This window comes from Doryrhamphus excisus, linkage group LG7 (genome assembly GCF_037039965.1).
Source record: "Doryrhamphus excisus strain RoL-2023G ecotype Guam linkage group LG7, RoL_Dexc_Guam_v1.1, whole genome shotgun sequence".
In the NCBI taxonomy this organism is placed as follows: domain Eukaryota; kingdom Metazoa; phylum Chordata; class Actinopteri; order Syngnathiformes; family Syngnathidae; genus Doryrhamphus; species Doryrhamphus excisus.
The window spans coordinates 1,650,711-1,678,000 of NC_136363.1; the positions used below are offsets into that span (position 1 = coordinate 1,650,711).

The 27,290-nt window shown below is 43.0% G+C and overlaps 4 protein-coding genes across 6 annotated transcripts; 2 read left to right on the top strand and 2 right to left on the bottom strand.

The window, feature by feature from the left end:
• Nucleotides 1-102: 102 nt before the first annotated feature.
• sgo1 (shugoshin 1) lies at nucleotides 103-5,352 on the top strand. The gene is made up of 8 exons (XM_058046767.2): nucleotides 103-531; nucleotides 608-813; nucleotides 899-960; nucleotides 1,081-1,133; nucleotides 2,240-3,001; nucleotides 3,079-3,264; nucleotides 3,392-3,551; nucleotides 5,106-5,352. Exons 1-8 carry the CDS (start codon nucleotides 417-419, stop codon nucleotides 5,239-5,241), a joined length of 1,680 nt encoding a protein of 559 aa, XP_057902750.2. The 5' UTR covers nucleotides 103-416; the 3' UTR covers nucleotides 5,242-5,352.
• kat2b (K(lysine) acetyltransferase 2B) lies at nucleotides 5,264-18,255 on the bottom strand. Of its 3 annotated transcripts, none has more exons than XM_058046766.2 (18): nucleotides 17,883-18,255; nucleotides 16,416-16,542; nucleotides 16,199-16,344; nucleotides 16,043-16,129; nucleotides 15,770-15,951; nucleotides 15,513-15,704; nucleotides 13,852-13,955; nucleotides 13,637-13,765; nucleotides 13,392-13,525; nucleotides 13,122-13,330; nucleotides 12,919-13,045; nucleotides 12,730-12,840; nucleotides 11,712-11,855; nucleotides 11,515-11,629; nucleotides 11,412-11,442; nucleotides 11,272-11,335; nucleotides 11,126-11,210; nucleotides 5,264-6,046 (listed from the first exon to the last, which is right to left on the bottom strand). In XM_058046766.2, exons 1-18 carry the CDS (start codon nucleotides 18,081-18,083, stop codon nucleotides 5,853-5,855), a joined length of 2,382 nt encoding a protein of 793 aa, XP_057902749.2. In that variant the 5' UTR covers nucleotides 18,084-18,255; the 3' UTR covers nucleotides 5,264-5,852. The 3 variants fall into 3 exon arrangements, 2 of the variants coding, with proteins under 2 accessions (XP_057902749.2, XP_057902748.2); XM_058046765.2 differs by having other exon boundaries at nucleotides 13,122-13,333; XR_009119215.2 differs by lacking the exon at nucleotides 5,264-6,046 and having other exon boundaries at nucleotides 11,125-11,210; nucleotides 11,272-11,331; nucleotides 13,122-13,333.
• Nucleotides 18,256-18,359: 104 nt separating this feature from the next.
• On the bottom strand, nucleotides 18,360-23,732 carry rab5aa (RAB5A, member RAS oncogene family, a). Its single transcript, XM_058046769.2, has 6 exons — nucleotides 23,528-23,732; nucleotides 22,342-22,577; nucleotides 21,653-21,804; nucleotides 21,449-21,571; nucleotides 21,275-21,368; nucleotides 18,360-20,155 (listed from the first exon to the last, which is right to left on the bottom strand). Exons 2-6 carry the CDS (start codon nucleotides 22,505-22,507, stop codon nucleotides 20,040-20,042), a joined length of 651 nt encoding a protein of 216 aa, XP_057902752.1. The 5' UTR covers nucleotides 22,508-22,577; nucleotides 23,528-23,732; the 3' UTR covers nucleotides 18,360-20,039.
• Nucleotides 23,733-24,027: 295 nt separating this feature from the next.
• otud6b (OTU deubiquitinase 6B) lies at nucleotides 24,028-26,665 on the top strand. Its single transcript, XM_058047109.2, has 8 exons — nucleotides 24,028-24,257; nucleotides 24,391-24,539; nucleotides 24,605-24,700; nucleotides 24,764-24,964; nucleotides 25,026-25,140; nucleotides 25,211-25,272; nucleotides 26,202-26,308; nucleotides 26,394-26,665. Exons 1-8 carry the CDS (start codon nucleotides 24,182-24,184, stop codon nucleotides 26,476-26,478), a joined length of 891 nt encoding a protein of 296 aa, XP_057903092.2. The 5' UTR covers nucleotides 24,028-24,181; the 3' UTR covers nucleotides 26,479-26,665.
• Nucleotides 26,666-27,290: the final 625 nt, after the last annotated feature.

Genomic DNA, 27,290 nt, shown 5'->3' on the forward strand with positions numbered 1-27,290 from the left:
TTGTATTGCTCTTGTGTGTGTGACACGAGCGCCCTCTGTCGAGCATTTCTCCTCAAGTGACGTCACTTTCACTTCCCACCAATCAGCGCGCACGGCACGTATTTTGAATCTCCCCGAAAAGGAGACGTGTATCGCTCGACGTGATGGAGTGTTTTCGTGACTAACTGGAGGAAATATTCGCTTCGATGCATAATTTTGTGGATATATACAGCTTTCGGTGGGTTGTATTCACACAACTACCACGTATATGGTGAACTCGTGTGTCTTTTTAGCGTGTTTGACTCGAAGCTGTTGACAAGTAGTTTTGCTAGCTAGCTAGCTAGCTAGCTAGCTAGCTTGGGCGCCAGCTGTTTTGAGCATTTCATTATCCGTCTAATGACTGCAAGTTGTACCGGCTAGCCTTGGGGGTTCGAGTCATGGATAGAGAACGGAAGAAGTCTTATGAGCGGCGTTTGGAGGACATTAAGGAGAAAAGAAACAAACGTCTGGCCAGGGCAGCGGCGCTCAGCAGAGGACGAGCCAAAAATGGCGGTAAGGCTAATCATGTCTGACGCTGTGCGACTCATCGTAAAAAAAAAAAAAAAAAATCATGATTTTTGTTTTCCAGGAATCAGGAATCACGCCAGCATCCTGGAGGGGGTGCAGCAGAAGAACAAGGCGCTGGCCTTGGCGCTGCAGGCGGAGAAGGACAAGTTGAGGCAGGCCGGTGACGTCATCCTGCAGCAGAAGCACGAGCTGCACAAACTCCTCATCCACTTTGTGACGCTCAGACGCCAGCTCCAGGAGCAGGAAGCATCGGCATCTTCTCCACAGGTGGTTCTCTTCTTTAGTACGCCCTAAAATGGAGATGATGCTTACAAGCTTTTAAAACAATACCTGTCTTTTTTTCATGATGTAGGCCAAAGCCGCACACCTGACCATGGAGACCATGGAGATCATGGAGACCACGGTCTCACCAAGGTACATTTCACTTAAAGGGACACTTTTCTACCAGGACAACACGGATATGTTCTATGGGAATGGCGAAAAACCAACCAAATATTCTCTAATATCTGCGTTTTATTCTTTTGAATTCTGCAGAAGAAAGAGGAACAGCAAGACGGCGTTGTGTGACGTCTCGCCATATTGTGCCGGTACACACACACACACACACACACACACACACACACACTGTTGGGACACTGTCACTTTAATATTATTGAATTTCCATTTCATCACAGTGCCACTTTTTTCGAATAATAATAGTTATTAATAATCTTACAATAAAAGTCATTGTCAATTATTTCCATAAATATGTGTCGATAAAATGATTTGAATACAATAATTAAAATGTTTTGAATAAAGTAATTGTTGGTAATAAGCGTATGTGTTTTATGCGATTGTAAATTATTTCCAAAAATGTAAAAAAAAATATTTATACAATTATTTTCATAAAAGCCTTTGAATACATATATATGTTGTTAATAAACTTAGAATAAAAGTGTTTTAAGTAACTTAAGTGACTTCCAAAGATCTTTCAATTATTTTTTATAAAAATGATTTATTATTTTATTATATTGTATGGTTTTATTTTAATTATTAATTTTATGATATTATAATGTTATTTATGTTTATATATATGAATAAAATGATGGTTGTTTATAAACTTAAGTGTTTTTTTAGTTACTCTTAATTATTTCCAAAAATGTTGTTGAAATTATTTTTCAAAATATTACTTTAAATAATAATATATTAAATAAATAATTAAATAATAATATCATAATAAAATATATTATTATATTATAATTTTATATAATACATTAATAATATAAATAATAAAATATTACTTTACCTTATAATAAAGTAGTATGTATAAATATTGATGAAATTATGTTAATTAAATATTTTTATTACATTTTTGGAATAAAATAGTTGTAATAAAAATGAAATAATTGTAAAATCTATAATTCACTGAAGGGTACATTTGTTATAAATATTTCTATTTGTACCTCGTCCAGGCCAGCTTTACAGATACCACCTCGTGGCGCCGCCCTCTTATTTCCGAAAGGGCGTGTGCAGGCGTCTATTTGAGGTGTGGTGTTTATTGACGCGGTCAGACGGGGTGTCCGTTTGATGGGGGCGTCTATTGATGGGGTGCTGGAACACAGTTGAAGATTATTGAGGGCCGGCCTTCATGAGTGCTGGTCCCTCGGCAGGATTTAACGCCATACTCGAATAATGATCTTGTTTACTTTGGCAGACCCCGAGCAGCTTGCGGTCTTGCCGCCAACGGTGGCCGTGAGGCAGCGGCGTGCGAGAGGAAGGAGTGGGCGGAGGTCCGAGCGGGTGCAAGCGTGGCGGCCCGTTTGTGAGTCGGACTCGGTAGCAGCGCCTCCTAATGGTGAGGATCCAAGGCAGGACGTCGACACTTCAGATTCCCATTCCGATGTCCCGGAATCAAATGGGAAACTCCTGAGAAAGACGCAGCAGCCCGGCAGGAAGCGAGGCCGCCGAGAGCACCGCCCCAAACCGGAACCCTCCAAAGCCAAACCCCCAGAGAGAGGCCGCAAGCCGGACCGCCCCCCTTTGAAGAAGCCATGGGAGAACCCCAAACCCAGGACCCGCTCCAAGAGTCGGGATCGCTCGGCCACGCGGTCCAAAGTGCCGGCGCCGCCTCCTTCGGCGAGCAACGCCAACACCTCGCTGGGTTTCAACGACACGTTTGACTTTGACTGCGAGGAGGCGGTCCACGTCACGCCCTTCAAGCCCAAGCCCGAATACGCTCAGCCCACGCCCCCTCAGGCGGAAGCGGAAACGCACCAGGCCCCCCCCGCCGGGGCTGACGCCGGTTCCGACGCCACTTCCTCGCCGTCCTCCGAGTCCGAGGACAGCTTGTACGTCCCCAAGACCACCAGGATGGGGCGCAGGTCTTCCCAGACCACAAAGACCATCGCCACCCGAAGAGGGCGTCCATCCAAAAAGGGCGGCAGCCCGTCGGCACCTGCGGAATTTTTCCGTGAAGGTGAGCCAATTTTTGCCTTGAAATATTCCACTCCGGAAAGAAGGGAAGACTTCTGATTCTTCCCGCTTTCTCTTCAGAACCTCTCAGACAGGAAGTCCACGAGGCGACCTTTCCTGCCGCCGGTCCTCTGCTCGGGGCCCAGATGATGATGACGGATAACGTTCTGTCCGACTTTGGAGACTCCCCCTGTGACGCCACCACGCCGCCGCCCCAGCAGCCGCCCCAGCAGCCGCCCCAGCAGCCGCCCCAACGAGCCAAGAAATGTAAACATTTGACTTGTTAGCTTAGCATTAGCCGCCTCAACTCTCTCTTCATGCATCGCTTCTCCTTCCCTGATGGTCACTGCTGCACTTTTCTTCTTCTTCTTCTTCTTCCTCACCGCCTCTCCAGGTGTGCTCGGTGTAAGGACAGCAGGGCGGGGCTTGAGTCTGTGTGACGTGACCAATATGTCCTCCGCAGCCTACGGCAACGTGCGATGCTCCACCCCCGTCCCGGCACGCAAGCGGCGCCGCACCATGGTGGTGGACTACAAGGAGCCCTCCTTGCACGCGTACGTTCTCACTCACTCAACGTAAACACAGATTAGATATAAGGAAGTGGCCCCTCTGTGACATCACAAAGGGACAGTTGTACCACGCCCTCTGAAAGCGAGCGTTTAGAGCCATCCCAAACTTCTTTCACGACTCATTATCTGAAACTTTGGGATGGTTTAACACCAGATTTAGACTTGTGTGCTATCTTTTGGCTTGATTGACAGTTCATACAAAAATAAAGGTGACTATAGGGGTGTTATTTCATGTCTAGAGGCCTCTAATGTTAAGTGTATTTAGAAGGTAGTAAACGGGTTTTCTGTCTTACATCCTTGTCTACTGTATTGGGAAATAAGAGTGTAAAGGTGACTGTAGGGGTGTTATTTCATGTCTAGAGGGCTCTAATGTTAAAAAGCGTATTTTTAGAAGGTAGTAAACGGGTTTTCTGTCTTACATCCTTGTCTACTGTATTGGGCAATAGGAGTGTAAAAGTGACTATAGGGGTGTTATTTCATGTCTAGAGGTCTCTAATTTAGAAGGTAGTAAACGGGTTTTCTGTCTTACATCCTTGTCTACTGTATTGGGAAATAAGAGTGTAAAGGTGACTATAGGGGTGTTATTTCATGTCTAGAGGTCTCTAATTTAGAAGGTAGTAAACGGGTTTTCTGTCTTACATCCTTGTCTACTGTATTGGGAAATAAGAGTGTAAAGGTGACTATAGGGGTGTTATTTCATGTCTAGAGGTCTCTAATGTTAAAAAGCGCACTCAGAAGGTGGTAAATGGGGTTTATGTCTTATTTTCTCTATGATCCTTACCACTGTATTGGGTAATAGGAGTGTTAAGGTGACTGTAGGGGTGTTATTTCATGTCTAGAAGTCTCTAATGTTAAAAAGCATATTTAGAAGGTCGTAAACGGGTTTTCTGTCTTACATCCTTGTTTACTGTATTGGGCATTACAAGTGTAAAGGTGACTGTAGGGGTGTTATTTCATGTCTAGAGGTCTCTAATGTTAAAAAGCGCACTCAGAAGGTAGTAAACAGGGTTTAGGTCTTATTTTCTCTATGATTCCTATTACTGTATTGGCTAATAGGAGTGTAAAGGTGACTATAGGGGTGTTATTTCATGTCTAGAGGTCTCTAATGTTAAAAGGCGCATTCAGAAGGTGGTAAACAGGGTTTATGTCTTATTTTCTCCATGATCCTTACTACTGTATTGGGTAATAGGAGTGTAAAGGTGACTATAGGGGTGTTATTTCTTGTCTAGAGGGCTCTAATCATGTTGAAGTGTATTTAGAAGGTGGTAAACAAGGTTTCTCTTAAATCCTTGTCTACCTTATTGGGTAATAGGAGTGTAAATGTGACTATAGGGTTGTTATTTCATGTCGAGAGGGCTCTCATAATGTTAAAGTGTATTTAAAAGACTGTAAACAGGTTTTCTATGCTTAAATATTCCATTTATGAATATGGAATCCTGTTTTGTGGAAATTGACTGACTTCTCGCTACCGATGATCTGGAACCGATGATCTGTATTTTCATTTCATTATCTAATGGACGTATTGTTTTCTTCCGACAGGAAACTTCGCCGGGGAGACAAATTCACAGACACGGAGTTCCTCAGCTCGCCGGTTTTCAAGCAGAAGAAGGAACGCAGGACGTCGAGGACGTCACGGAAGTTAGAGAAGTACAAGTCCTTTGTGGGATGTCGCTGATTTTACCCACCAGGTGTTTGCATGCTATGTATTTTTTTTTTTTTTATATATATATAGCTCCGTCGTGAACATGAATGAATCCTATCAGCCGTAAATAAAGTTTCCAGTTTTGACAGCAAGTAGAAAGAAGTAATGAGTTGTTTTTAATTGGGTCTACAAAAGCGGCTACTCCTGCGTGGTTAGAACCAACCGTACAAAGAGCATCAAAGTCCAGGCATCTCATACAAAATGCTTTTTTTTTCTTTACAAAAACCAAAAAAAGGACACAGTATTGCACAATCTCAAAGTATAAAGTTATCAATCTCTATCTGCAGGACAAATGTAGGAAGGAATAAATTAAGACTTGGAAGAATGAGAGCACATGAATAAAAACTGGAGTCCTTGGAAGCGGACAGCAGGCAAACTGGAGGGAAAAGAAATGAAGAAATGAAAGTGCTTTTTGATAGTCAAACTGCCCTAAGTGGCGCATCGCAGAGACGAAGTCAACATCGGTGCGGAAAGGAAAAAAAAAAGTTGAATAGTACAAATTCCAAATCTGGAGCTCGTCTTCCTGGTTTTGGCAGGATCAACTCCTCGTTCATTCACGCTCGTCTTGGCTTGCTTTGGCGCCTTCACTTGTCCATCAGGCCCGCTTCCTTGATCTTAGTGTAGAAGAACTTCTCCAGTAGGTTGGCGCACTTGTAGTACTCGCTCTCCGGGGGATTGTACTCGCGACAGTTGGTGAAGATGCGCTGCATGTCGGCCATGAAGAGCTTGCGCGTGGTGTAGTACCTGCTCTTCAGACGATCGCTCATCGTCTTCAAGTCTGCAACGACACTTCCAGTTAGCGAGGTGTCACATCTTTACAAAACATTCAGTTGGATTAGTCCAAAAATACACATTTGTGTTTTCATACTTTTTGCCTAAATTCACAATTTCAATCAAAAATCGCAAAATTTAATCACTGGCATTTTACGCCATTTTTGGGTCCTCCTGGTGCCCCTTAAAAAAAAAATAAGAAGAAAGTTTAGAAATTTTGAAAATGAAAAGTAGAAGTACCAAAAGTGGTGAAAAAGTAACCAAAGTTGATATGAATAATATTCTTTTTCTCCTACTGTATATGACAAAGCTGAGATGATATATACTACGTGTGTGTGTGTGTATGTATATAGGTGTGTGTGTGTTTATGTATATACTCTGTATTTATATATATATGTGTGTATATATATGTGTATATGTAAATATGTACGTGTATTTATATGTATGTATGTGTATGTATTTGTGTGTGTATATGTAAATATGTATGTGTATTTATATGTATGTATGTACGTATGTATGTGTATTTATATGTATGTATGTGTATGTATTTGTATATGTGTATGTATTTGTGTGTATATATGTGTATATGTAAATATGTATGTATGTTTATGTATTGGTATTTGTGTGTATGTATGTGTTTGTGTATATGTACGTGTATGTATGTATTTGTGTATATGTACATATTTACTTGTATGTATGTACGTATATGTACATATGTATGTGTAGGTCCTTCTGGGGCCCCTGTTGAGTGTGTGTGAGGTTTCCCTGTTTTTTTCACCAGAAAAGTGCATTTTTAGCAAGTTGAAAAAATTGAAAAAAACGACATACTAACCCCTTACGTTTTTTTCAAAAATCAACACCCTCAAACTTTGGCATTTTATGCCGTTTTTGGGTCCTTCTGGGGCCCCTGTTGAGTGTGTGTGAGGTTTCCTCTGTTTTTTTCACCAGAAAAGTGCATTTTCAGCAAGGTGAAAAAATTGAAAAAAACGACATACTAACCCCTTACGTTTTTTTCAAAAATCAACACCCTCAAACTTTGGCATTTTATGCCATTTTTGGGCTATTCTGGGGCCCCTGTTGAGTGTGTGTGAGGTTTCCCCTGTTTTTTTCACCAGAAAAGTGCATTTTCAGCAAGTTGAAAAAATTGAAAAAAACGACATACTAACCCCTTACGTTTTTTTCAAAAATCAACACCCTCAAACTTTGGCATTTTATGCCATTTTTGGGTCCTTCTGGGGCCCCTGTTGAGTGTGTGTGAGGTTTCCTCTGTTTTTTTCACCAGAAAAGTGCATTTTCAGCAAGTTGAAAAAATTGAAAAAAACGACATACTAACCCCTTACGTTTTTTTCAAAAATCAACACCCTCAAACTTTGGCATTTTATGCCATTTTTGGGTCCTTCTGGGGCCCCTGTTGAGTGTGTGTGAGGTTTCCTCTGTTTTTTTCACCAGAAAAGTGCATTTTCAGCAAGGTGAAAAAATTGAAAAAAACGACATACTAACCCCTTACGTTTTTTTCAAAAATCAACACCCTCAAACACTGGCATTTTATGCCGTTTTTGGGTCCTTCTGGGGCCCCTGTTGAGTGTGTGTGAGGTTTCCCCTGTTTTTTTCACCAGAAAAGTGCATTTTCAGCAAGTTGAAAAAATTGAAAAAAACGACATACTAACCCCTTACGTTTTTTTCAAAAATCAACACCCTCAAACTTTGGCATTTTATGCCGTTTTTGGGTCCTTCTGGGGCCCCTGTTGAGTGTGTGTGAGGTTTCCTCTGTTTTTTTCACCAGAAAAGTGCATTTTCAGCAAGGTGAAAAAATTGAAAAAAACGACATACTAACCCCTTACGTTTTTTTCAAAAATCAACACCCTCAAACTTTGGCATTTTATGCCATTTTTGGGCTATTCTGGGGCCCCTGTTGAGTGTGTGTGAGGTTTCCCCTGTTTTTTTCACCAGAAAAGTGCATTTTCAGCAAGTTGAAAAAATTGAAAAAAACGACATACTAACCCCTTACGTTTTTTTCAAAAATCAACACCCTCAAACTTTGGCATTTTATGCCATTTTTGGGTCCTTCTGGGGCCCCTGTTGAGTGTGTGTGAGGTTTCCTCTGTTTTTTTCACCAGAAAAGTGCATTTTCAGCAAGGTGAAAAAATTGAAAAAAACGACATACTAACCCCTTACGTTTTTTTCAAAAATCAACACCCTCAAACACTGGCATTTTATGCCGTTTTTGGGTCCTTCTGGGGCCCCTGTTGAGTGTGTGTGAGGTTTCCCCTGTTTTTTTTCACCAGAAAAGTGCATTTTCAGCAAGTTGAAAAAATTGAAAAAAACGACATACTAACCCCTTACGTTTTTTTCAAAAATCAACACCCTCAAACTTTGGCATTTTATGCCATTTTTGGGTCCTTCTGGGGCCCCTGTTGAGTGTGGGTGAGGTTTCCTCTGTTTTTTTCACCAGAAAAGTGCATTTTCAGCAAGGTGAAAAAATTGAAAAAAACGACATACTAACCCCTTACGTTTTTTTCAAAAATCAACACCCTCAAACACTGGCATTTTATGCCGTTTTTGGGTCCTTCTGGGGCCCCTGTTGAGTGTGTGTGAGGTTTCCCCTGTTTTTTTCACCAGAAAAGTGCATTTTCAGCAAGGTGAAAAAATTGAAAAAAACGACATACTAACCCCTTACGTTTTTTTCAAAAATCAACACCCTCAAACTTTGGCATTTTATGCCATTTTTGGGTCCTTCTGGGGCCCCTGTTGAGTGTGTGTGAGGTTTCCTCTGTTTTTTTCACCAGAAAAGTGCATTTTCAGCAAGGTGAAAAAATTGAAAAAAACGACATACTAACCCCTTACGTTTTTTTCAAAAATCAACACCCTCAAACACTGGCATTTTATGCCGTTTTTGGGTCCTTCTGGGGCCCCTGTTGAGTGTGTGTGAGGTTTCCCCTGTTTTTTTCACCAGAAAAGTGCATTTTCAGCAAGTTGAAAAAATTTAAAAAAACGACATAGTAACCCCTTACGTTTTTTTCAAAAATCAACACCCTCAAACTTTGGCATTTTATGCCATTTTTGGGTCCTTCTGGGGCCCCTGTTGAGTGTGTGTGAGGTTTCCTCTGTTTTTTTCACCAGAAAAGTGCATTTTCAGCAAGTTGAAAAAATTGAAAAAAACGACATACTAACCCCTTACGTTTTTTTCAAAAATCAACACCCTCAAACTTTGGCATTTTATGCCATTTTTGGGTCCTTCTGGGGCCCCTGTTGAGTGTGTGTGAGGTTTCCTCTGTTTTTTTCACCAGAAAAGTGCATTTTCAGCAAGGTGAAAAAATTGAAAAAAACGACATACTAACCCCTTACGTTTTTTTAAAAAATCAACACCCTCAAACACTGGCATTTTATGCCGTTTTTGGGTCCTTCTGGGGCCCCTGTTGAGTGTGTGTGAGGTTTCCCCTGTTTTTTTCACCAGAAAAGTGCATTTTCAGCAAGTTGAAAAAATTGAAAAAAACGACATACTAACCCCTTACGTTTTTTTCAAAAATCAACACCCTCAAACTTTGGCATTTTATGCCATTTTTGGGTCCTTCTGGGGCCCCTGTTGAGTGTGTGTGAGGTTTCCCCTGTTTTTTCACCAGAAAAGTGCATTTTCAGCAAGGTGAAAAAATTGAAAAAAACGACATACTAACCCCTTACGTTTTTTTCAAAAATCAACACCCTCAAACTTTGGCATTTTATGCCATTTTTGGGTCCTTCTGGGGCCCCTGTTGAGTGTGTGTGAGGTTTCCTCTGTTTTTTTCACCAGAAAAGTGCATTTTCAGCAAGGTGAAAAAATTGAAAAAAACGACATACTAACCCCTTACGTTTTTTTCAAAAATCAACACCCTCAAACTTTGGCATTTTATGCCATTTTTGGGTCCTTCTGGGGCCCCTGTTGAGTGTGTGTGAGGTTTCCTCTGTTTTTTTCACCAGAAAAGTGCATTTTCAGCAAGGTGAAAAAATTGAAAAAAACGACATACTAACCCCTTACGTTTTTTTCAAAAATCAACACTCTCAAACTTTGGCATTTTATGCCATTTTTGGGTCCTTCTGGGGCCCCTGTTGAGTGTGTGTGAGGTTTCCTCTGTTTTTTTCACCAGAAAAGTGCATTTTCAGCAAGGTGAAAAAATGGAAAAAAACGACATACTAACCCCTTACGTTTTTTTCAAAAATCAACACCCTCAAACACTGGCATTTTATGCCGTTTTTGGGTCCTTCTGGGGCCCCTGTTGAGTGTGTGTGAGGTTTCCCCTGTTTTTTTCACCAGAAAAGTGCATTTTCAGCAAGTTGAAAAAATTGAAAAAAACGACATACTAACCCCCTTACGTTTTTTTCAAAAATCAACACCCTCAAACTTTGGCATTTTATGCCATTTTTGGGTCCTTCTGGGGCCCCTGTTGAGTGTGTGTGAGGTTTCCCCTGTTTTTTTCACCAGAAAAGTGCATTTTCAGCAAGGTGAAAAAATTGAAAAAAACGACATACTAACCCCTTACGTTTTTTTCAAAAATCAACACCCTCAAACACTGGCATTTTATGCCGTTTTTGGGTCCTTCTTGGGCCCCTGTTGAGTGTGTGTGAGGTTTCCCCTGTTTTTTTCACCAGAAAAGTGCATTTTCGGCAAGTTGAAAAAATTGAAAAAAACGACATACTAACCCCTTACGTTTTTTTCAAAAATCAACACCCTCAAACTTTGGCATTTTATGCCATTTTTGGGTCCTTCTGGGGCCCCTGTTGAGTGTGTGTGAGGTTTCCCCTGTTTTTTTCACCAGAAAAGTGCATTTTCAGCAAGGTGAAAAAATTGAAAAAAACGACATACTAACCCCTTACGTTTTTTTCAAAAATCAACACCCTCAAACACTGGCATTTTATGCCGTTTTTGGGTCCTTCTGGGGCCCCTGTTGAGTGTGTGTGAGGTTTCCCCTGTTTTTTTCACCAGAAAAGTGCATTTTCAGCAAGTTGAAAAAATTGAAAAAAAGTATGTTTTTTTCAAAAATCACCAAATTCAAACTTGGGTCCCCTGTTGAGTGTGTGTGAGGTTGGTGGTGGGGGTGGCATGCAGACCTACCCATGGGGAAGCGGATGACTTGGTAGTAGCCCGGCGCCTCGGTTTTCTTCACGGGTTCCATGAAGGGCCAAGCGTTTTGGTGACTCTAAGAAGGTAGAGAGCGAACGGGTCACCGAGAGCCCAGCTTTCTCAGACGCTTGTCTCACCTTCACGTGCTGCAGGATGGTCTTCAGGGTGCCGTACAGCTGGTCCGGATCCTTCACTTCCTTCCTGGAGAACATCAGACTTCATTGACCACCCCACACGTACGGTGAGTAGAATAAAACTAACACGTGACGACGCTCACCCTTTACCCAGCGGCTTCCATCCAGTTTCACCTGCTGACGTAAACGGCGGTTAGGGATGACAATAAAAGGAGGAAAATGAAGAAATAAAAATAGATGACGCACGAATCCCAGGGATGTTCTCAATGGGAATCTGCCGCACTCCCTCTTTGAAGCAGGAAAGTCCTGGGTAGACTTTTCTGATCTGCGTCTGTTTCCTCTCGATGAGTTTTTTGATGATCTAAAACAAACAAAAAAAAAAGACAAAGGAGACCATGGCAAAACGCAGCCTATCATAGCAACCCCCAGACATGCACACTCGCCTCCTTCTGCTTCTTGATGATGACCGAGAACTCCGTGTAGGGAATGCTGGGATTGAGCTCGCATCCCATGAGCGTAGCGCCCTCGTAGTCCTTGATGTAGCCCATGTACTTGGCCTTGGGGACCTTGATGTCCTTGGAGAAACCCTGAGGAAGGTCACCGCGTCAGCCACCCTCGTGTTTCCCATACATGCAATATTATTATGTACATATGCTACAGACTCAATATTATTATGTACATATGCTACAGACTCAATATCATTATGTACATATGCTACTGACTCAATATTATTATGTACATATGCTACTGACTCAATATTATGTACATATGCTACTGACTCAATATTATTATGTACATATGCTACTGACTCAATATCATTATGTACATATGCTACAGACTCAATATTATTATTATGTACATATGCTACTGACTCAATATTATTATTATGTACATATGCTACAGACTTAATATTATTATTATGTACATATGCTACAGACTTAATATTATTATATGTACATATGCTACACACTGCATATTATTATTATTATTATGTACATGTGCTACACACTGAATATTATTAGCATTAGCATTTCCCAAACATTATTTTCTTTTCTTTTCTCCTAATATTACTTCCATCCATCCATTTTATGTAGCGCTTATCCTCACTCGGGTCGCTGGGTATGCTGGAGCCTATCCCAGCTGTCTTTGGGCAAGAGGGCAGCCAATGGCAGGACACATACGCTACCAATGAAGCTAGCATGTTTTTGGAATGTGGGAGGAAACCGGAGTACCCGGACGCACGTTTGAATATTTATATTATATTATATTATATTATATTATATTATATTATATTATATTATATTATATTATATTATATTATATTATATTATATTATATTATATATTTGAATATTTATATTTTATATGACAGCGAGTCAATTTGGGGGACGCATTAAAAATCACTAAAATGCGGGACAGTCCCACGCTAATGGGAACATCCGATGGAGACTTTCCAGGTTACCTGCTTCTTGAAGTATCCGATGGCATACTCGTCAGCGTAGGTGAGAAAGTTGAGGATTTCGTGCTTGATGTGGTACTCCTTCAGGTGGTTCATCAGGTGGGTACCGTAGCCCTGAAGCCACACAGCCCGGCCAATCAGGTTCAGCCCAAAATGAAACCATCTTACGCCTCCGAAGCAGTCGGCTCCTACCTTAACCTGCTCGTTGGACGTGACGGCGCAGAAGACGATTTCCGTGAAGCCCTGCGAGGGGAACATGCGGAAGCAGATCCCTCCGATCACACGGCCGTCTTTGATCAGCGACAACGTCTTGTGCTTCCTGTCCAAAGCAAAACCACAATGGGCTTCCTGGTTGGGTTTCGGCAAACACGAGGGTTCGGGTGTGGCTCACTCACGGGTCAAAGACGAGCCTGGTGATGTACTCCTTGGGCATGCGAGGAAGCTGGTGGGAGAAGACGTTCTGGAGGCCCACCAGCCACATGAGGATCCTCTTGTTGGGCTTCTGGTTCAGGGAGTTGCCGATGACATGGAACTCGATCACGCCTCGCCGCTCCTCCAGGCGGGCCGCTTCGTCCCGAGCCGAGTGGGCCGAGAGGAGGCTGTTCTGCTGGACGGGGGACAGGTTTGGAATTGGACCACGCTACGGTACACCAGATCCACTTTACCTCTGGGATGGCGGCTGGGTCGGCGATGGTGGCCATGACCTCGTTGATGAGGTCCATCGGGATGTCTCCAACCACCCTGGGCTTCTTGTTCTCCTCTTGGGGGAGGGCGTCCGAGAGTTTGCGCTTCTCACCGACTGAACACATACAAAACAAATCTATTTCTCTCTTTTTCTCTACAAACGTTTGAAGTTTGAAGTACTCCAATACCATTGGAAAGTACATAAGGCAACTTTTTAAAGAAATACCTGCACTTGGCTCGAGTGCCGAAGATGTTTTCCTGGCAGGACTGACGCCGCCGCCACTGTTGAGCTCCACAGACGCTGCCGGGCTGATGCTGTAGTACAGGGGCCTGGCCACCGGGGGTGCACTGATGACTAATGAACAAATTGAAAGTGCAAATGTAGGCGATTTCAGTACGTCCTTGAATGGGATGGAAGATTGTGTAGTTTAAGAGGTTCACCTGTATGCACGTGAATCTGGCCCCCCGACGCTCCTGCCAGGAAGTCTTGGTTCCAGATGGGGGAGCTGTGGCTGTACACCTCCTCCTCCAGCATGGACAGGAACCTGACCACCACAAAAAACGACCATATGTAAGAACACGCCTGTGGATATCTTTAAAGTGCATCAAAAGTAGTGGTTAAAATCTCCATTCAGAACCAGTAGCCAGTATCTTTATACATAAGTACATCAATGGGTTAATGCTGACCCATAACTGTCATCACTTTTGTTCCTAGCAGGCATCCGTAGGTGACTCATGACGTAAGCAGAAATCAAGTGTGTTACTAAGCTGTTTCGAACTTCAATAAAAGTTACACTAACGCTAAAACTTGGTCATTATAACACACGTTTACACTGTACTGCAGCAAAAAAAAAACACGAAACTGACTTTTGACTCTATTTACACCCCTTAGTTACTGTTGCTAAGCACCCGTCAATCATTCCGACACAAAATGGCGTCTCCACGGATAACCGACTTGAAACGGATGACAGAGATACAATGAACTACCGACATAGCGATATTAATACGGCTCACAACATTTAATTTAAAGCTCCTTTACTGCTGCGATCTTTAAGAAAATAAACTAGCGCTCATTTGACGACGATCGTGAGCCCGCTAGCTAGCTAGCCAGCTAGCTAACAGATGTGCGTTCGCATCACAGCGTTAACAACATGCAGTTAATTAACAGACGTGTGTGACAAGCGCACAACAATGTTTTTATTCATTAATGGGGGATTCAGCGATGACTGACGATGACATGGCTTTATTTGGGTTAGCTATTATCTATTTGGGGATATTCGAAAACGGAAAAAACTAAAATATTAACATCAGCTTCTGTGGATAACATGTATCGATTGCCTCCAAACACGTCTTTTAGGCACGATTCGTTTTTTTATAAATATTAAAAAAAACAACGCTATAAACAACTTTCATTTCATTGAATTGAATTGAATTGAGCGCCATTACGAACTGTGTGTCTTATGGGTGGGACCTGTTGAGGAACTGGTAGTTCCGTTTCCGGGGGGAATGGTTTCGCAGATGATCACGTGACGCAGCTAGCCAATAGCGTTCAACTGTGTCTCAATTCGGGGTCTGCATCCTACCAGGAAGTTGCCTACCCGGACTACAAAGACCAGACGTTCGGAGGCTCCACCGCGAACAAGCCTGTTGAATTCCTCATACTTCCTGGTTGTGTCACGTGGTCTCGTGTTTACTCATATTTTGTAACGTAACAAAATTATTTGTTTTTTAAATGAGGTTTTTTTCAGGAGAGAGAAGAAATGTTAACCTTTATCTCCAGCTCACAGATAAACTAAACTAAAGTAGAAATATTCATAGCTGTTTTATTTAGTTAGTACTTTTTAGCTACTTCCTTCATTTCTACAACATGTATGTATGTTATGTTTTTTTCCTACAGCATTTTACAACATGATATGCAAATGAGATTATGACCTTATCTAGCGACTTCTGAGACAGCCAATAGCTATTGTTCTTACTGAAAAGTTGGCAACAGTGTTCTCTAGCAGTGGTCTCTCTCTTGGTCGCAGGTTTGATGAATCGACACAGATGAGTACCCGATTCAGTCATAAAACGTGATTCAATATTCGCACATTTCTACTGACTTGGGAAAGTGGGTGAGGATGAGCGTCCTCTTCTCGGGTGGCAGCTTGTCCTTCTCCTGCCTGGCCTGCTCCAGCAGCTGCTTCCTCATGACGGTGAACACGGAGCGCAGCAGCGTGCGGCCAAAGATCTGCGTGGTCTCGTAGCGCGGCAGGCTGTCGCAGAACTGCGGCACGTTGCAGTAGCATAGCCACCTGTAGCACAAGCATGTACTGTATCTATACCGTAATACTTTATAATATTTCCTCTAATGGGGTACCTGGTGTAGTTGGCCTTGTATCCTGCCGTGTCATCATTGGGAAGCCTCTGTCGTCTCTGAGACGGCGTCTCCAGCTGCCAGTAGTTGATCTGGTTGAGGAACATCTTAGCTAACTCCACGATGGTTTGACGTTCTTTGGACGGCAGGTGGCTGAATTTGTACTGAACAAAATTGTTGACACCCTTCCGTGGTGGAACACAAACACATAAAAGACGGTGAGGCGGTGTCTTGAAGTGTCATGGCCGGCTCAATGCTACACAGTCATGTGACCACCTGCTCGATGCTGGGTCGTTCAAAAGGCGGACTCTCCTGGGCTTCAAGCATCGGTTTGCCCATCTGGAGGATGGATTTCCTCAGCAGCTGTAAGACAAACACTACTTTGTCATCCACGCCCCAAAAGGGAACCCATTGAAAGCCCCCGGAGCTTACCTTGAACAGGGAGAAGTACACCTGCTTGGTGTCGGCGTCCTCCTCCTTGTGTACGCACGTGTTCAGGTACTCCACATCCAGCACGATTCCCAGCAGTCGGTTGATTTCGTCTTCGGAGATGTGCTCCAGGTGGGTCACGTGATCACCTGGTAAAGAAGAGAACGTCCCTCCGGTCAGCAGAGTGGTCCCACGACACACAAGAGCATCACAAACGCACCCAAAGCGTGCGAGCAGCTCCGGCAGGGCTCCTGGAGGCTGGCGGTGATGGGCGGCTGCTCGCTGCGCGGTGGCGTTGGAGGCGGGTTCTGACTCTTCCAGCCGTTGCATTTGCATGCTCCTTCCGCCTGTACACATAATAGAAGTTTATTTAGTATTATGAGCTGCATCATCATTGATCTTCTTCTTTATCTCCAGAGGTCCCCCCTCAAACCAAGCACTAGCAATGTTGGTATTAATGCCTGTCCTGTAGTGTTAGGAACTCACCTAGCTGTCTTTACCAATTTAATAATTAAAACAAATACTCCATGAAGTGACATGACCCATATTGTGCAGGTGAGCAAAATAAGCACTCCTTTTTTTCCTCCTGCCTGGCCTAACTTCCACTGAGCTCGCTTGTAAACAAACATTCCGAGGACGACATTTTGCTAGTTGTACCAAATGTTCCGCGACGAAGGAATAAAATGCAACCATCGAGCATACAAAAAACTTATCAGTGTTTTGAAAAGTACCAAAAAAAAGTGTGCCAGGGACGGAGACACGTTTATTTTCGTCGCTAGCTTCTTCACTCATTTCTAACAAGCTACCTAAACACACACACTTCCGGCCTTCAAAATAACAGCACATCCTGTGTGGGGGTTACCAAAGTAAGGGCGTCACATAAATAGTTTACATCATCAAACAAATCAACAGGTGCAGTGGGTGTAATCCATATTTGGCTGGTCCTTAGCGCCAATCAAATTACAGCCTAATATACATGACCAAAGTAGATATAAAACGTTTTCGGTATTATTGGTAATTTGGTACCCTATAGGTCTTAAGAAGTACGAGTCATCAGTATCGGTTTGAAAAACGATATCGTGCATTTCCAGTATTTATATATGTGTGGAGTTGTTCTAAACTACTGCGATTCCCACAATAAGTAAATATCATAAAATAAATATTAAATAAATATCATACAAAAACAATAATCAATGGCTGACAGTGTGTGCGCGTGTCTGTTGTGGTGGACTGTCACCGTCAGCTGGTGCGCATGCTCGTTGCAACAACAACAAACTCCGCCCCCCTCCCTCCCTCCCTCCCCGCCAGCAGCTGTCCTGTCACCCTGTCAAAACAAAAGAGCACCTCACAAATCGTGTAGAAATATCCAATTCCGAACCGAAGTGGATCACATTTAGCGTTTTATGGGGAAGCCCCGCCCCCTTTTGCACGCGCCTCTCCAATGTTTACTCCCCGCCACCACCGCCCCCCCTCCCAGACAGAGCAGTTAAAACCAAACCTGCAGAGGGAAGGCCCCATGTTGCAAACTCTTGCTCAAGCACACATAAAAAAATTGCTGTTTAAAAAAATATCTTAAATATGAAATCCGCTGCGTTTTCCATGCAAACATGAAAAAAATCAGCAAATGGCTTCCATTTCCTCAAGTACAGTGCAAGAAGAAGTCGCCTTGTGTTGCTGAGAAGCTCACCTTGCAGGATGAATACACGCCGAGCTTCTCCAGCTTCTTGGGCCGAGGCGACGAGCGGAGTTGTGCCTTCTTCACGGAAATCCTCGCGGAGCCTCCAGCGGCGCCAGAGCCCTCCGCTCCCCCGGGGCCCGGAGCGGCCGGAGCCGAGCCCACGGCCCCGATGGCCGGGGAGCCTTGCTGGATCCCCGCGCTGTCAGCCATGGATGGTGGTTGGTTGGGGGGTGGGTGGGGATCCAACCACCCGCCCCCTCCCTGAGCCGCCGCCTGGGATGAAGGAGGATCTCTCCGCAGCTCTAGTCCTCCACACGACGATCAGACATGGCGATCAGCGTCGTTTGCAACAGCTTGCCTTGCAGGGACCTTTTCGTCCGCAAGGGGGCGCTGCTGAGAACACTTCTACTTCCACTGATCTCAATTTCAAGGTCAATCTGATAGCAACCCTTTAAACATGTTAAAAACCCAACCACTATTACAGTATACAGTATTACAGTATTTATTAGCTTCATACATAACAGTACTGTAAAATGTTTGTAGCTGTATTCATTTTTTTTACCTGGAGAACAACAAAACAAAAAAAAACCTACAATTTACATCCTCTTTTCATTATGGCTCCCACCATCCTGCATTTGTGGCTCCCATGGAGAAACCTTTAAAGAGAGAAGGCATTGGAATGATAGGAACTAAATGTTAGCATGTTAGGAGATCACTGCTAAACAAACAACAGGCGGTGTTAATGTCATACATGTAGAATTTAATCATTTGTACTGTACTATTCATACTATTCATTTCTATGGCGCCTGTCCTCATTAGGGTCAAAGGGTGAGCCGGAGTCTATGCTGGACTGGAATCACACACACGCGGGGTGGCGCTCTAGAAATGAGAATAACATCTATGAAAAGTTCATTTACTTCAGTAGTTCAATTTTATAGTCATAATTGAAATGATGAAATGCGGTAAAATGTGAAAAATATTGTAACTACTTTGCTTTTCCGAGCCTTAAATCGCTCCCTTTTGTCTTCATTGAAGTCCTGAAATCAATCACCTTTTCCACCGTATTGTCATTTCTCTTCCCAAAATCCTACAAAAGCATGTTTTTGGATTCGTGAGGCGCCGTGCTCACCGCGCTCCCGTACCGACATGATCACATGACCTCACTCCTTGACGTGATTTATCTCAACGAGTCACGGGTTAAGACTACAACACCCTATGTACAGTATATTATTTATATATATATATTGATTTATATCACATTGGCGGTGATTATGACGAGTTATATAACAATAGTCATTAGTGCAAGGCATGAGTAAAAAGTGTACAATCATGTCATGAGGAGGGAAGGAATTGCGTGTTTTGTGTCCCGACATAAAGACATAAATAGAAAAAACGGACACGTGTGTCTAAAGCACTTCCTAATCAAGGTGACTAATGATAATTGCAATGAACAAAATCACAAAGCGCCCTTTTTGCGTATTGCAACTCCCCCCCAACGTTTTAAGGATATCGCCGCCTCCGTGTGCAAAGCCAGCAAAGGAGGAACAGGAAGTCTGCAGCCAGACCAAAAGTGTGACCGCAGAGACAAAGTCCACATGTTTTTGAGTACGCACGCAGTTATTCATATTTGAAATGAAACTTTGTTCACAGATCTCTGCTGCTGTTGTTGATCCTTGCAGTGATGCCGCGATGCCACCGGGGGGCAGTGATGTTTTTGCGCTATTTTTAAACCATTTCGCCTTTGTAGATTACGAATGACATGACATTAGAAAACGGTACACAGTTGTTAGCAAGGCAGTAGTTGGAAGTAATCCCGCAAACAGGAAGTGAGCGCTTCCTCTAAAATGGAGCACTTTTGTCTCTTATTAGGTTTTCCCAATCACTGCTAACACAATGAATGATAAGAAATGGATGCAAAGGGACCCTAAATTGGACTCGACCCCCACTTTCACTGGCCACTAGACGGCGCTCCGGAGGCCGTCAGCATACGTTACCATGGTGATATGTGGCGATTATAAACAAATCAGCTTATCTCGTGTCGCTCCCGCCTAATAGTTACTGCTATGTGTGTGGTTGGTCGGGGGCAGAGAAGAGGAGGGGGAGGCATGATGGTGGCGGGGTAAAGGGTAAGGGCGGTGGTGTGTGGGGGGGGGGGGGGGCAGTGTCCTAGGTACTGCAGCAGGAGGCCTTGGCGGGCTGGGCGGCCTCCGTCAGGTCCACGCCGCGGTTCCTACCGCTGTTGGCGCCGGCGACCTGAGGCTCCGTCTTGGGCAATCGCTTGGCTGCGCAGACATAAAAATATATCAGATTATACAAAAAGATGCTTTTTAATGATGCTGTCATATTTATGTTTATGTTATGTTTATGAATATCAAATGTGTTCATAAGTCAAAATGACAGGCTTCACTACATGTCTTAAAATGGAGCTGTAAGTTTGATCGTCAGTGAGTATGCTAACCTAGCATGATGTCGCTGTTATAATGTTAGCATTTTTGCATCCCATCGCTATGCTAGTGGTGCTAACATTTGTATCCCCGTGTCCTGCTCTGCTCACTCTGCCGTTTGACGCCCCTGCACAACCTTTTGCATGTTTTCCCCGTGCATGTGTGGGTTTTCTCCGGGTACTCCGGTTTTTCCTCCCACATTCCAAAAACATGCTAGGTTAATTAGCCACTCCAAATTGTCCATAGGTATGAATGTGAGTGTGAATGGTTGTTTGTCTATATGTGCCCTGTGATTGGCTGGCAACCAGTCCGGGGTGTACCCCGCCTCTCGCCTGAAGACAGCTGGGATAGGCTCCAGCACCCCCCGCAACCCTCGTGAGGAAAAGCGGTAGAAAATGAATGAATTATTTTGTTTGGGGTGGCACGGCGGTCGAGTGGTTAGCGTGCAGACCGCACAGCTAGGAGACCAGGGTTCAATACCACCCTCGGCCATCTCTGTGTGGAGTTTGCATGTTCTCCCCGTGCATGCGTGGGTTTTCTTTTCCGGGTACTCCGGTTTCCTCCCACATTCCAAAAACATGCTAGGTTAATTAGCCACTCCAAATTGTCCATAGGTATGAATGTGAGTGTGAATGGTTGTTTGTCTATATGTGCCCTGTGATTGGCTGGCCACCAGTCCAGGGTGTACCCCGCCTCTCGCCTGAAGACAGCTGGGATAGGCTCCAGCACCCCTGCGACCCTCGTGAGGAAAAGCGGTAGAAAATGAATGAATGATTTTGTTTGGGGTGGCACGGCGGTCGAGTGGTTAGCGTGCAGACCGCACAGCTAGGAGACCAGGGTTCAATACCACCCTCGGCCATTAGCACAGTTGGCAGTAAATTCCAGTACTGATGACTAAGGCTAATATACTATTCCGACATGTCTGAATCTCATTTCAAATGTGACAAAATGACTCACCAATGGCCATAAAAACTTCGTTGACATTCATGGACGTTTTGGCCGACGTCTCCATGAAAAGCAGGCTGTTGTCGTCTGCGTAGGATTGTGCGTCCTGTTCAAAGTAACACACTTAAGATGCATGTGTGAACCATCACTGAGTAGCTGTATTAAAATATGGGTTTCCGTGCCGACCTGGAAGTCGACGGCTCTCTTGGAGGCCAAGTCTGCCTTGTTGCCCGACAGAGCGATGACTATGTGCGGGCTGGCTTGTCTCTGCAGCTCCTTCACCCAGTTCTTAGCCCGTGCAAAAGACTCCTGCAAAAACAACGGTTGGCGTTCCGTGGTACCGCACACACACATGTATACCTGGATTCTCCCGAGTTGGGGGGGGCGTGCCTCGTTGGTGATGTCGTAGACCACGATGGCGGCCTGTGCTCCTCTGTAGTACATGGGGGCCAGGCTGTGGTAGCGCTCCTGGCCGGCCGTGTCCCATATTTCGAACTTAACCGTCGTGTCGTCCAGGCACACTGTCTGAGTGAGGAAGGCAGCTGAAAGAAAGACGGTACTCGGTCAACAGAGATGTATTCGACTCCAACCGGGGTTTGGATACCCCCTGCTCTGCCAGATGATAAAACATGTAGCAGCAAACTCCATAAAAATTATATGCGTCATAAATATGCCACCACAAATTAGTGATGGTTCTTCAGTTCCTTTGGCTCCACAGATTTTTTGTTGTATTAAATTATTACCGAATTATGTGTAAAGTGGATTACAACTGTAAACAAATATTGAAATAGATTTATTTAATCCTCAATGAACAGTACAAAAATATATAATGTTATTGTAGAAAACAGAAAAATTTGGTCAAAAGGTCAAAAAGTCGAGTAAAAAATAATTAGCTCCCAATAATGCGAACCGACTCTGGCCGTTCACGATTTGTTCAAGTCACTACCACAAATAGATTGCAGTCCTGTGGGAAACACTGCAGCCAAACCTCCCCTTAACTTTTGATGGTTGAGTTTCTCAATAATAACAAAATAAAAAAAACATTACAGTTCACGCAACACCGCACCAAGACCGCCCACCTCCTATTGTGCTCTCTTGGAATTCATGGAATTGGCCCTTAACGAAGCGGAGCACCAAGCTGGACTTGCCCACGGCCGACTCGCCCAGCAGCACCAGCTTGAACTGACAAATCTTGTTGCCGCCGTTGGCTCCGTTGGGTCTCGTCGCTCCTCCCCTGCTGGCCATGACCTCGTGCGATTCCCCCCTCGGGTGTCCCGCCTGTGTTCGGACGCTTCACTGTCAGCACCTTTTTTTACTGCAAGACAAAGGCCGGGCAATTGTCAGAATGATTCGAAGTGAAAACACAAACAGTTGTTTTCGATGCTGGTTTAAATGTACAGCGTGTTTGCATGACTTGCTTAGTCACCCATTTAAGGCAGAATCGCTGTTTAAGTCCCACATAACAAACGGTGCTTGTCAGGAAATAAGCACAAGTCTATTTATCGAGTGGTGAGTGCCTGAAGCGTGACTCCTGGAATGTTAACTTATTCCATTGTCATGTGTACACTAATAACATACATTGTCGTGGTCCGTTTAGCTTGGAGCTTATGTCACCCGCAAATATACACCATTGTCACCCCAATTGCACAGATTAAGGGCTTGTGTTCTGGCCACAAATTATACAAAAAAAACAATGGAGTAACCTTAAACCTGTGCAATTATAAACTGCATACACAGGAAGACCGCAACACCATTCATACAATCAGCAACATATTTACTTGGCTTTAATTTGCCTTAAAAGAAAGCGCCATCTTTGTTTTTAATGATAGTAATGTTATTGTCCATATAGCAAGTTAGCTCACTTGTGGTTAGCAAATAATGACTTAGCCTTCGTGCCCAAAAAGTTCCTCCTCCTTGGCAAATACAGTAAAGGGTAAATATTTACTACTCAATCGGGAAGATAGCTTAGCTATTGTGTGGCGTGCTATATTGTGTTGTTTTTGTAATCGTTATCTAAAGGGCAGCTACGTTAGCTTGCAAGCTAGTTAGCACAACACCGACTAGGTTGGGTACATGCGACAAGGCGTAGCTAACTGTCAAAAGTAGAAACTCGTAGTAGTTGACTAATAAGAATATACTGTTGAATATTTGCATTTGTCAAAACAGTACAGCAAAACACCCGACGTTCACCAAAGTAGGCTAGCGACAGTGCTAACTTGCTAGCTAGCTGGGAAAACACCAAGTTATTGATTGACGTCACGCTACCTGAGAGTCAGACGTTGCGTTTTAAACGTGTCGAATGTCACCGCTGGGATGATATTATGTCCTTACTTATATTTCGGGCAAAAGAAGTGGGGAGTAAAATTGTAGTTGTTGGCCAATGGCCCCGACACGTCTCCTCCCTTTCTTCTCGCAACTTCCCTTTGGAGGAATCAAAACACAAACAAGCTTTTCCGTCCTGCCCTGAACGTCACATAACGTGACGTCATCCACAGTGACGTTTCAATTCAATTCTGAAAAACTTTATCTTGTATTCTTTGTTGTACGGTAAAACTTTAAGGCAGGCAAGTTAAGGAGAAATCAGTGAAATTATATTTTAAATACACGAACATTGGCACAAAATCAGCTGGTTTATGTTTATTTCTACAAACACTCTTTTATTCTTTGATTTTAATCAAACTGCGCTTACTGCAACAGCATTGTTTTTGGTGTGTTATACATTTTTCGGCCAGCAGAGGCGCTGTGATCACTCTAACTGTTGCTAGCACGCGAAGAAGAAGCTCCTAGCGCCTCCGGAAGAGGCCACAACAACAACACGTTTTATTCACTGCTTCTTTCTTGTCAGTAATGTGATCAATTCTTTTACAATTACTATAATATGTCGTCTTATTATTAACAATATAAATTAGCGTCTTAAACATGGAGGAGGTGGCAGCGGACACTCCGGAGGAGACCTTGCTGAAGCAGCATCGTAGAGAGAAGAAGGACCTGCAAGGTAAATATAATTTAAATTTGAGATTTACTGAAATAACTCAACAATTGTGGTTGTAGTTTGTAGTTCTTTAAGCTAAACCGAGTTGTAAACAGTTGTAATTATGATGCAGTGCAGTCAATGGTGTTTTTTTAAGCCAAAATCCAGAGTATGAAGAATGCTGTTCCCAAAAATGACAAAAAGAGGAGGAAACAGCTGACAGAGGAGATTGCCAAGATGGAGGCTGACCTCAACCGGAAACACGACGAGGAACTGAAGCAGCTCAAAACGACGGCAGACACAAAGGTACAGGGTTTTACGACAGCGCTCTCCGTTAGGACTCACAAGAAACACGTCTTTGATTTGAGAAGGTCGAGGAGGCGACGAACGGAATGGAGGCGATGAAGCTGGAGGAGGAGGAAGGAGAAGTTAAACAGCCTCGCGTCACCAAAGCCCAGAAGAGGAGGGTGAGTTTAAGGTTCTAGTTCTAGAATGAATAAGACGTTGCTGATTGCGCTGCGTTGTACCAGGATAAGAAGGCGGCCCAGGAGAAGGAGCGTGAGAGCAGGATCGCCGAAGCCGAGGTGGAGAACCTGCAGGGCGTCCGCCACCAGGAGGGCCTCAAGCTGGCGCAGAAGCTCTCCCAGCGAGGTCTTCAAATCAAGGAGATTTCCTCCGACGGCCACTGCATGTACCGCGCCGTGCAGGATCAGCTGGCGACACGATGCGAGGTACCGCGCCGACACGTTTGTACCATCTCATCGCCATTTTATGACCATGGTTGGGTTCCAGTCGGAGGTGAGCGTGAAAGACCTGCGGTGTCGCACGGCGGCGCATATGAGGAGCCACGCCGATGACTTCCTGCCTTTCCTTAGCAACGCCGACACTGGGGACGTGTACACGGCAGGTACCATCATGCACCTAGCAGTCTTTTATTTATTATGTGTGAATATTAATACTACGTCTTAATATCGTAGATGAATTTGAGAAGTACTGCAGTGATGTGGAGCACACAGCAGCTTGGGGCGGCCAGCTGGAAGTGAGTCTGTTATTCTGTTGTTATTTTTTTCTGCACTTTGGGATCCATGACTATTGACTTTTTTTACTTTTATTTTTATACTATTAACTAATAATTTCATTCTAAAAACTCTAATATCACTTAGCCTTATTGCGTATGATGCAGTATTTGAAATGTAACTTTGAATGGAAAGTCATTTCTTTATGGATTCAGCTATTGCATATTATATTCTAAAATAATTCTAATAAAAATAATAAAGACATTTAATTTAAGACATTTTTAGGAAATTGTATCATTGTTTACATTATTATTTTCTAAAAAATTCTAAAAAAAATTTTTTTTTGCCATCACACTACAATAAGTCAAGTTTGAAGAAACCTACATAAATACTAATGATAAATAGTAGAATTTTTTTTCTCTACTGTAAAGCGTCTTGGAGTACCCTGAAAAGCGGTATACAAATAATGTATTATATTATTTGATTAGTATTATAATGTATTATATTATAAATAATGTATTATTATAATAAGACTTGGAGTCTTGGAGTACCCTGAAAATCGGTATACAAATAATGTATTATTTTATTAGTCTTATAATGTATTATATTATAATGTATTATTATAATGATAATAATTGGCTGCATGTTTTTTAGGAAGTTGTAGCTTATAAAATATATAAAAATATATTTTAAAAAATTATAAAATATATACATTTAAAATAGAATATATAAATGAGATAAATGTAATTATTTTATAATCACTATATAAGTAAATTCACTGAGGTTTTTCCCTGGAAATGTATGGGTAACCCTACTTTTTAGAAATGTATTATATAATTGCATTTATGATTATTAATTGATTATTTATGATTATTTTAGCGCAGCAGCAGTAATAACTACATAAAATACGGTAACAAAACGAGTAATATTACGATGAATTGTGCTTAAACAGCTTCAGGCGTTGACAAAGGTTCTTCAGCTGCCAATCGACGTCATCCAGGCCGATTCCCCGACTATCAAAATCGGGGAGGACTACGACGGCGACGCCATAACTCTTGTGTAAGAGCACACAACAGACTTTCAGTGTTTACATTGCTACAACACGGAAACCACACGTGTGTTGTTATTGTCTGCGGCGCTGCAGGTACATGCGTCACGCCTTCGGACTGGGAGAGCACTACAACTCGGTGGAGCGGCCCAAGGAGGCCACCGACGCCAACGCCACCTGAGAAGAAAATAGCAGCATGAAACAGAAGACAAATGTAGCTCAGTGCTAAAGTGGGTGGTAAAATCCTGTGGTTCCGTACGTGTGAAGTGGTCTCGCGTAAAGGATGGAAGCGCTGTCCTGTCACTCAAACGGCAGGAAATGGCAGCCATTTTCCATGTCAACCTGAAATAAAGTATTCTTTCATTCATCATCCCCATTAGGACTTTATTGGTCCTAATATTTGTTTTACCATAATTCGATTTAAAGCACTTTTTGCATTGGACTCCCTTTGTGCAGGATTACGTCGTACTACTTTTCTACCACTAGATGGCAGCAATTACACCGAAACGTCCTGTAACGAGTGAATTAAAAAAATGTGATATAATGAAAGTTTTCGCATAAATCATGATTTTAAATTGAAAAGTTTTAATATAATTTAATGGCTGTGTGTATAATTATACGATCATAATCATCCTGTGTTTATCATACCTATTTTTATTTCATTTTTGGATCACGCAGGGATTTTTTACTGTTGACTTTATTGTTGACGTCATCTCAATATCACAGTACGATTATCGCTACCTCGTTATATAGTGGTTTTTTTCTCAGAAATTAATGAATAAATCATCGCTGTATCATGCTACAATATGGGTATTTATATCTAAAACATATTGCCATACAAGTGATATAATATTTTGGTCACTTCGTAAGAAAGAAGAAATACATTTGAGGCTAACTGGTTAGCTTGCTAGCTCGCTAGCAGCGTCTCAGGCCTTGGAGCAAAAGAGTTAAAAAATTAAAAGCACATTTAAAGTCATAAACTGGTTTTCTATG

Bases quoted from the DNA above. Each gene is read 5' to 3' on its own strand.
- sgo1 (XM_058046767.2), top strand. From the start codon at position 417: ATGGATAGAGAACGGAAGAAGTCTTATGAGCGGCGTTTGGAGGACATT. The intron at 1,134-2,239 runs GTACACACACAC...TTACTTTGGCAG, and splicing joins CGTCTCGCCATATTGTGCCG to ACCCCGAGCAGCTTGCGGTC. The intron at 3,265-3,391 runs GTAAACATTTGA...CCGCCTCTCCAG, and splicing joins GCCCCAACGAGCCAAGAAAT to GTGTGCTCGGTGTAAGGACA.
- kat2b (XM_058046765.2), bottom strand. From the start codon at position 18,083: ATGGCTGACAGCGCGGGGATCCAGCAAGGCTCCCCGGCCATCGGGGCC. The intron at 13,526-13,636 runs GTATTTCTTTAA...GTATGTGTTCAG, and splicing joins GGCACTCGAGCCAAGTGCAG to TCGGTGAGAAGCGCAAACTC. The intron at 11,336-11,411 runs GTGAGCGTCGTC...GATGTTCTCCAG, and splicing joins TGGAAGCCGCTGGGTAAAGG to GAAGGAAGTGAAGGATCCGG.
- rab5aa (XM_058046769.2), bottom strand. From the start codon at position 22,507: ATGGCCAGCAGGGGAGGAGCGACGAGACCCAACGGAGCCAACGGCGGC. The intron at 21,805-22,341 runs GTGGGCGGTCTT...TCTTTCTTTCAG, and splicing joins CCAAGAGAGCACAATAGGAG to CTGCCTTCCTCACTCAGACA. The intron at 21,369-21,448 runs GTCGGCACGGAA...TACTTTGAACAG, and splicing joins AGAGAGCCGTCGACTTCCAG to GACGCACAATCCTACGCAGA.
- otud6b (XM_058047109.2), top strand. From the start codon at position 24,182: ATGGAGGAGGTGGCAGCGGACACTCCGGAGGAGACCTTGCTGAAGCAG. The intron at 24,701-24,763 runs GTGAGTTTAAGG...GCGTTGTACCAG, and splicing joins CCAAAGCCCAGAAGAGGAGG to GATAAGAAGGCGGCCCAGGA. The intron at 24,965-25,025 runs GTACCGCGCCGA...GTTGGGTTCCAG, and splicing joins AGCTGGCGACACGATGCGAG to TCGGAGGTGAGCGTGAAAGA.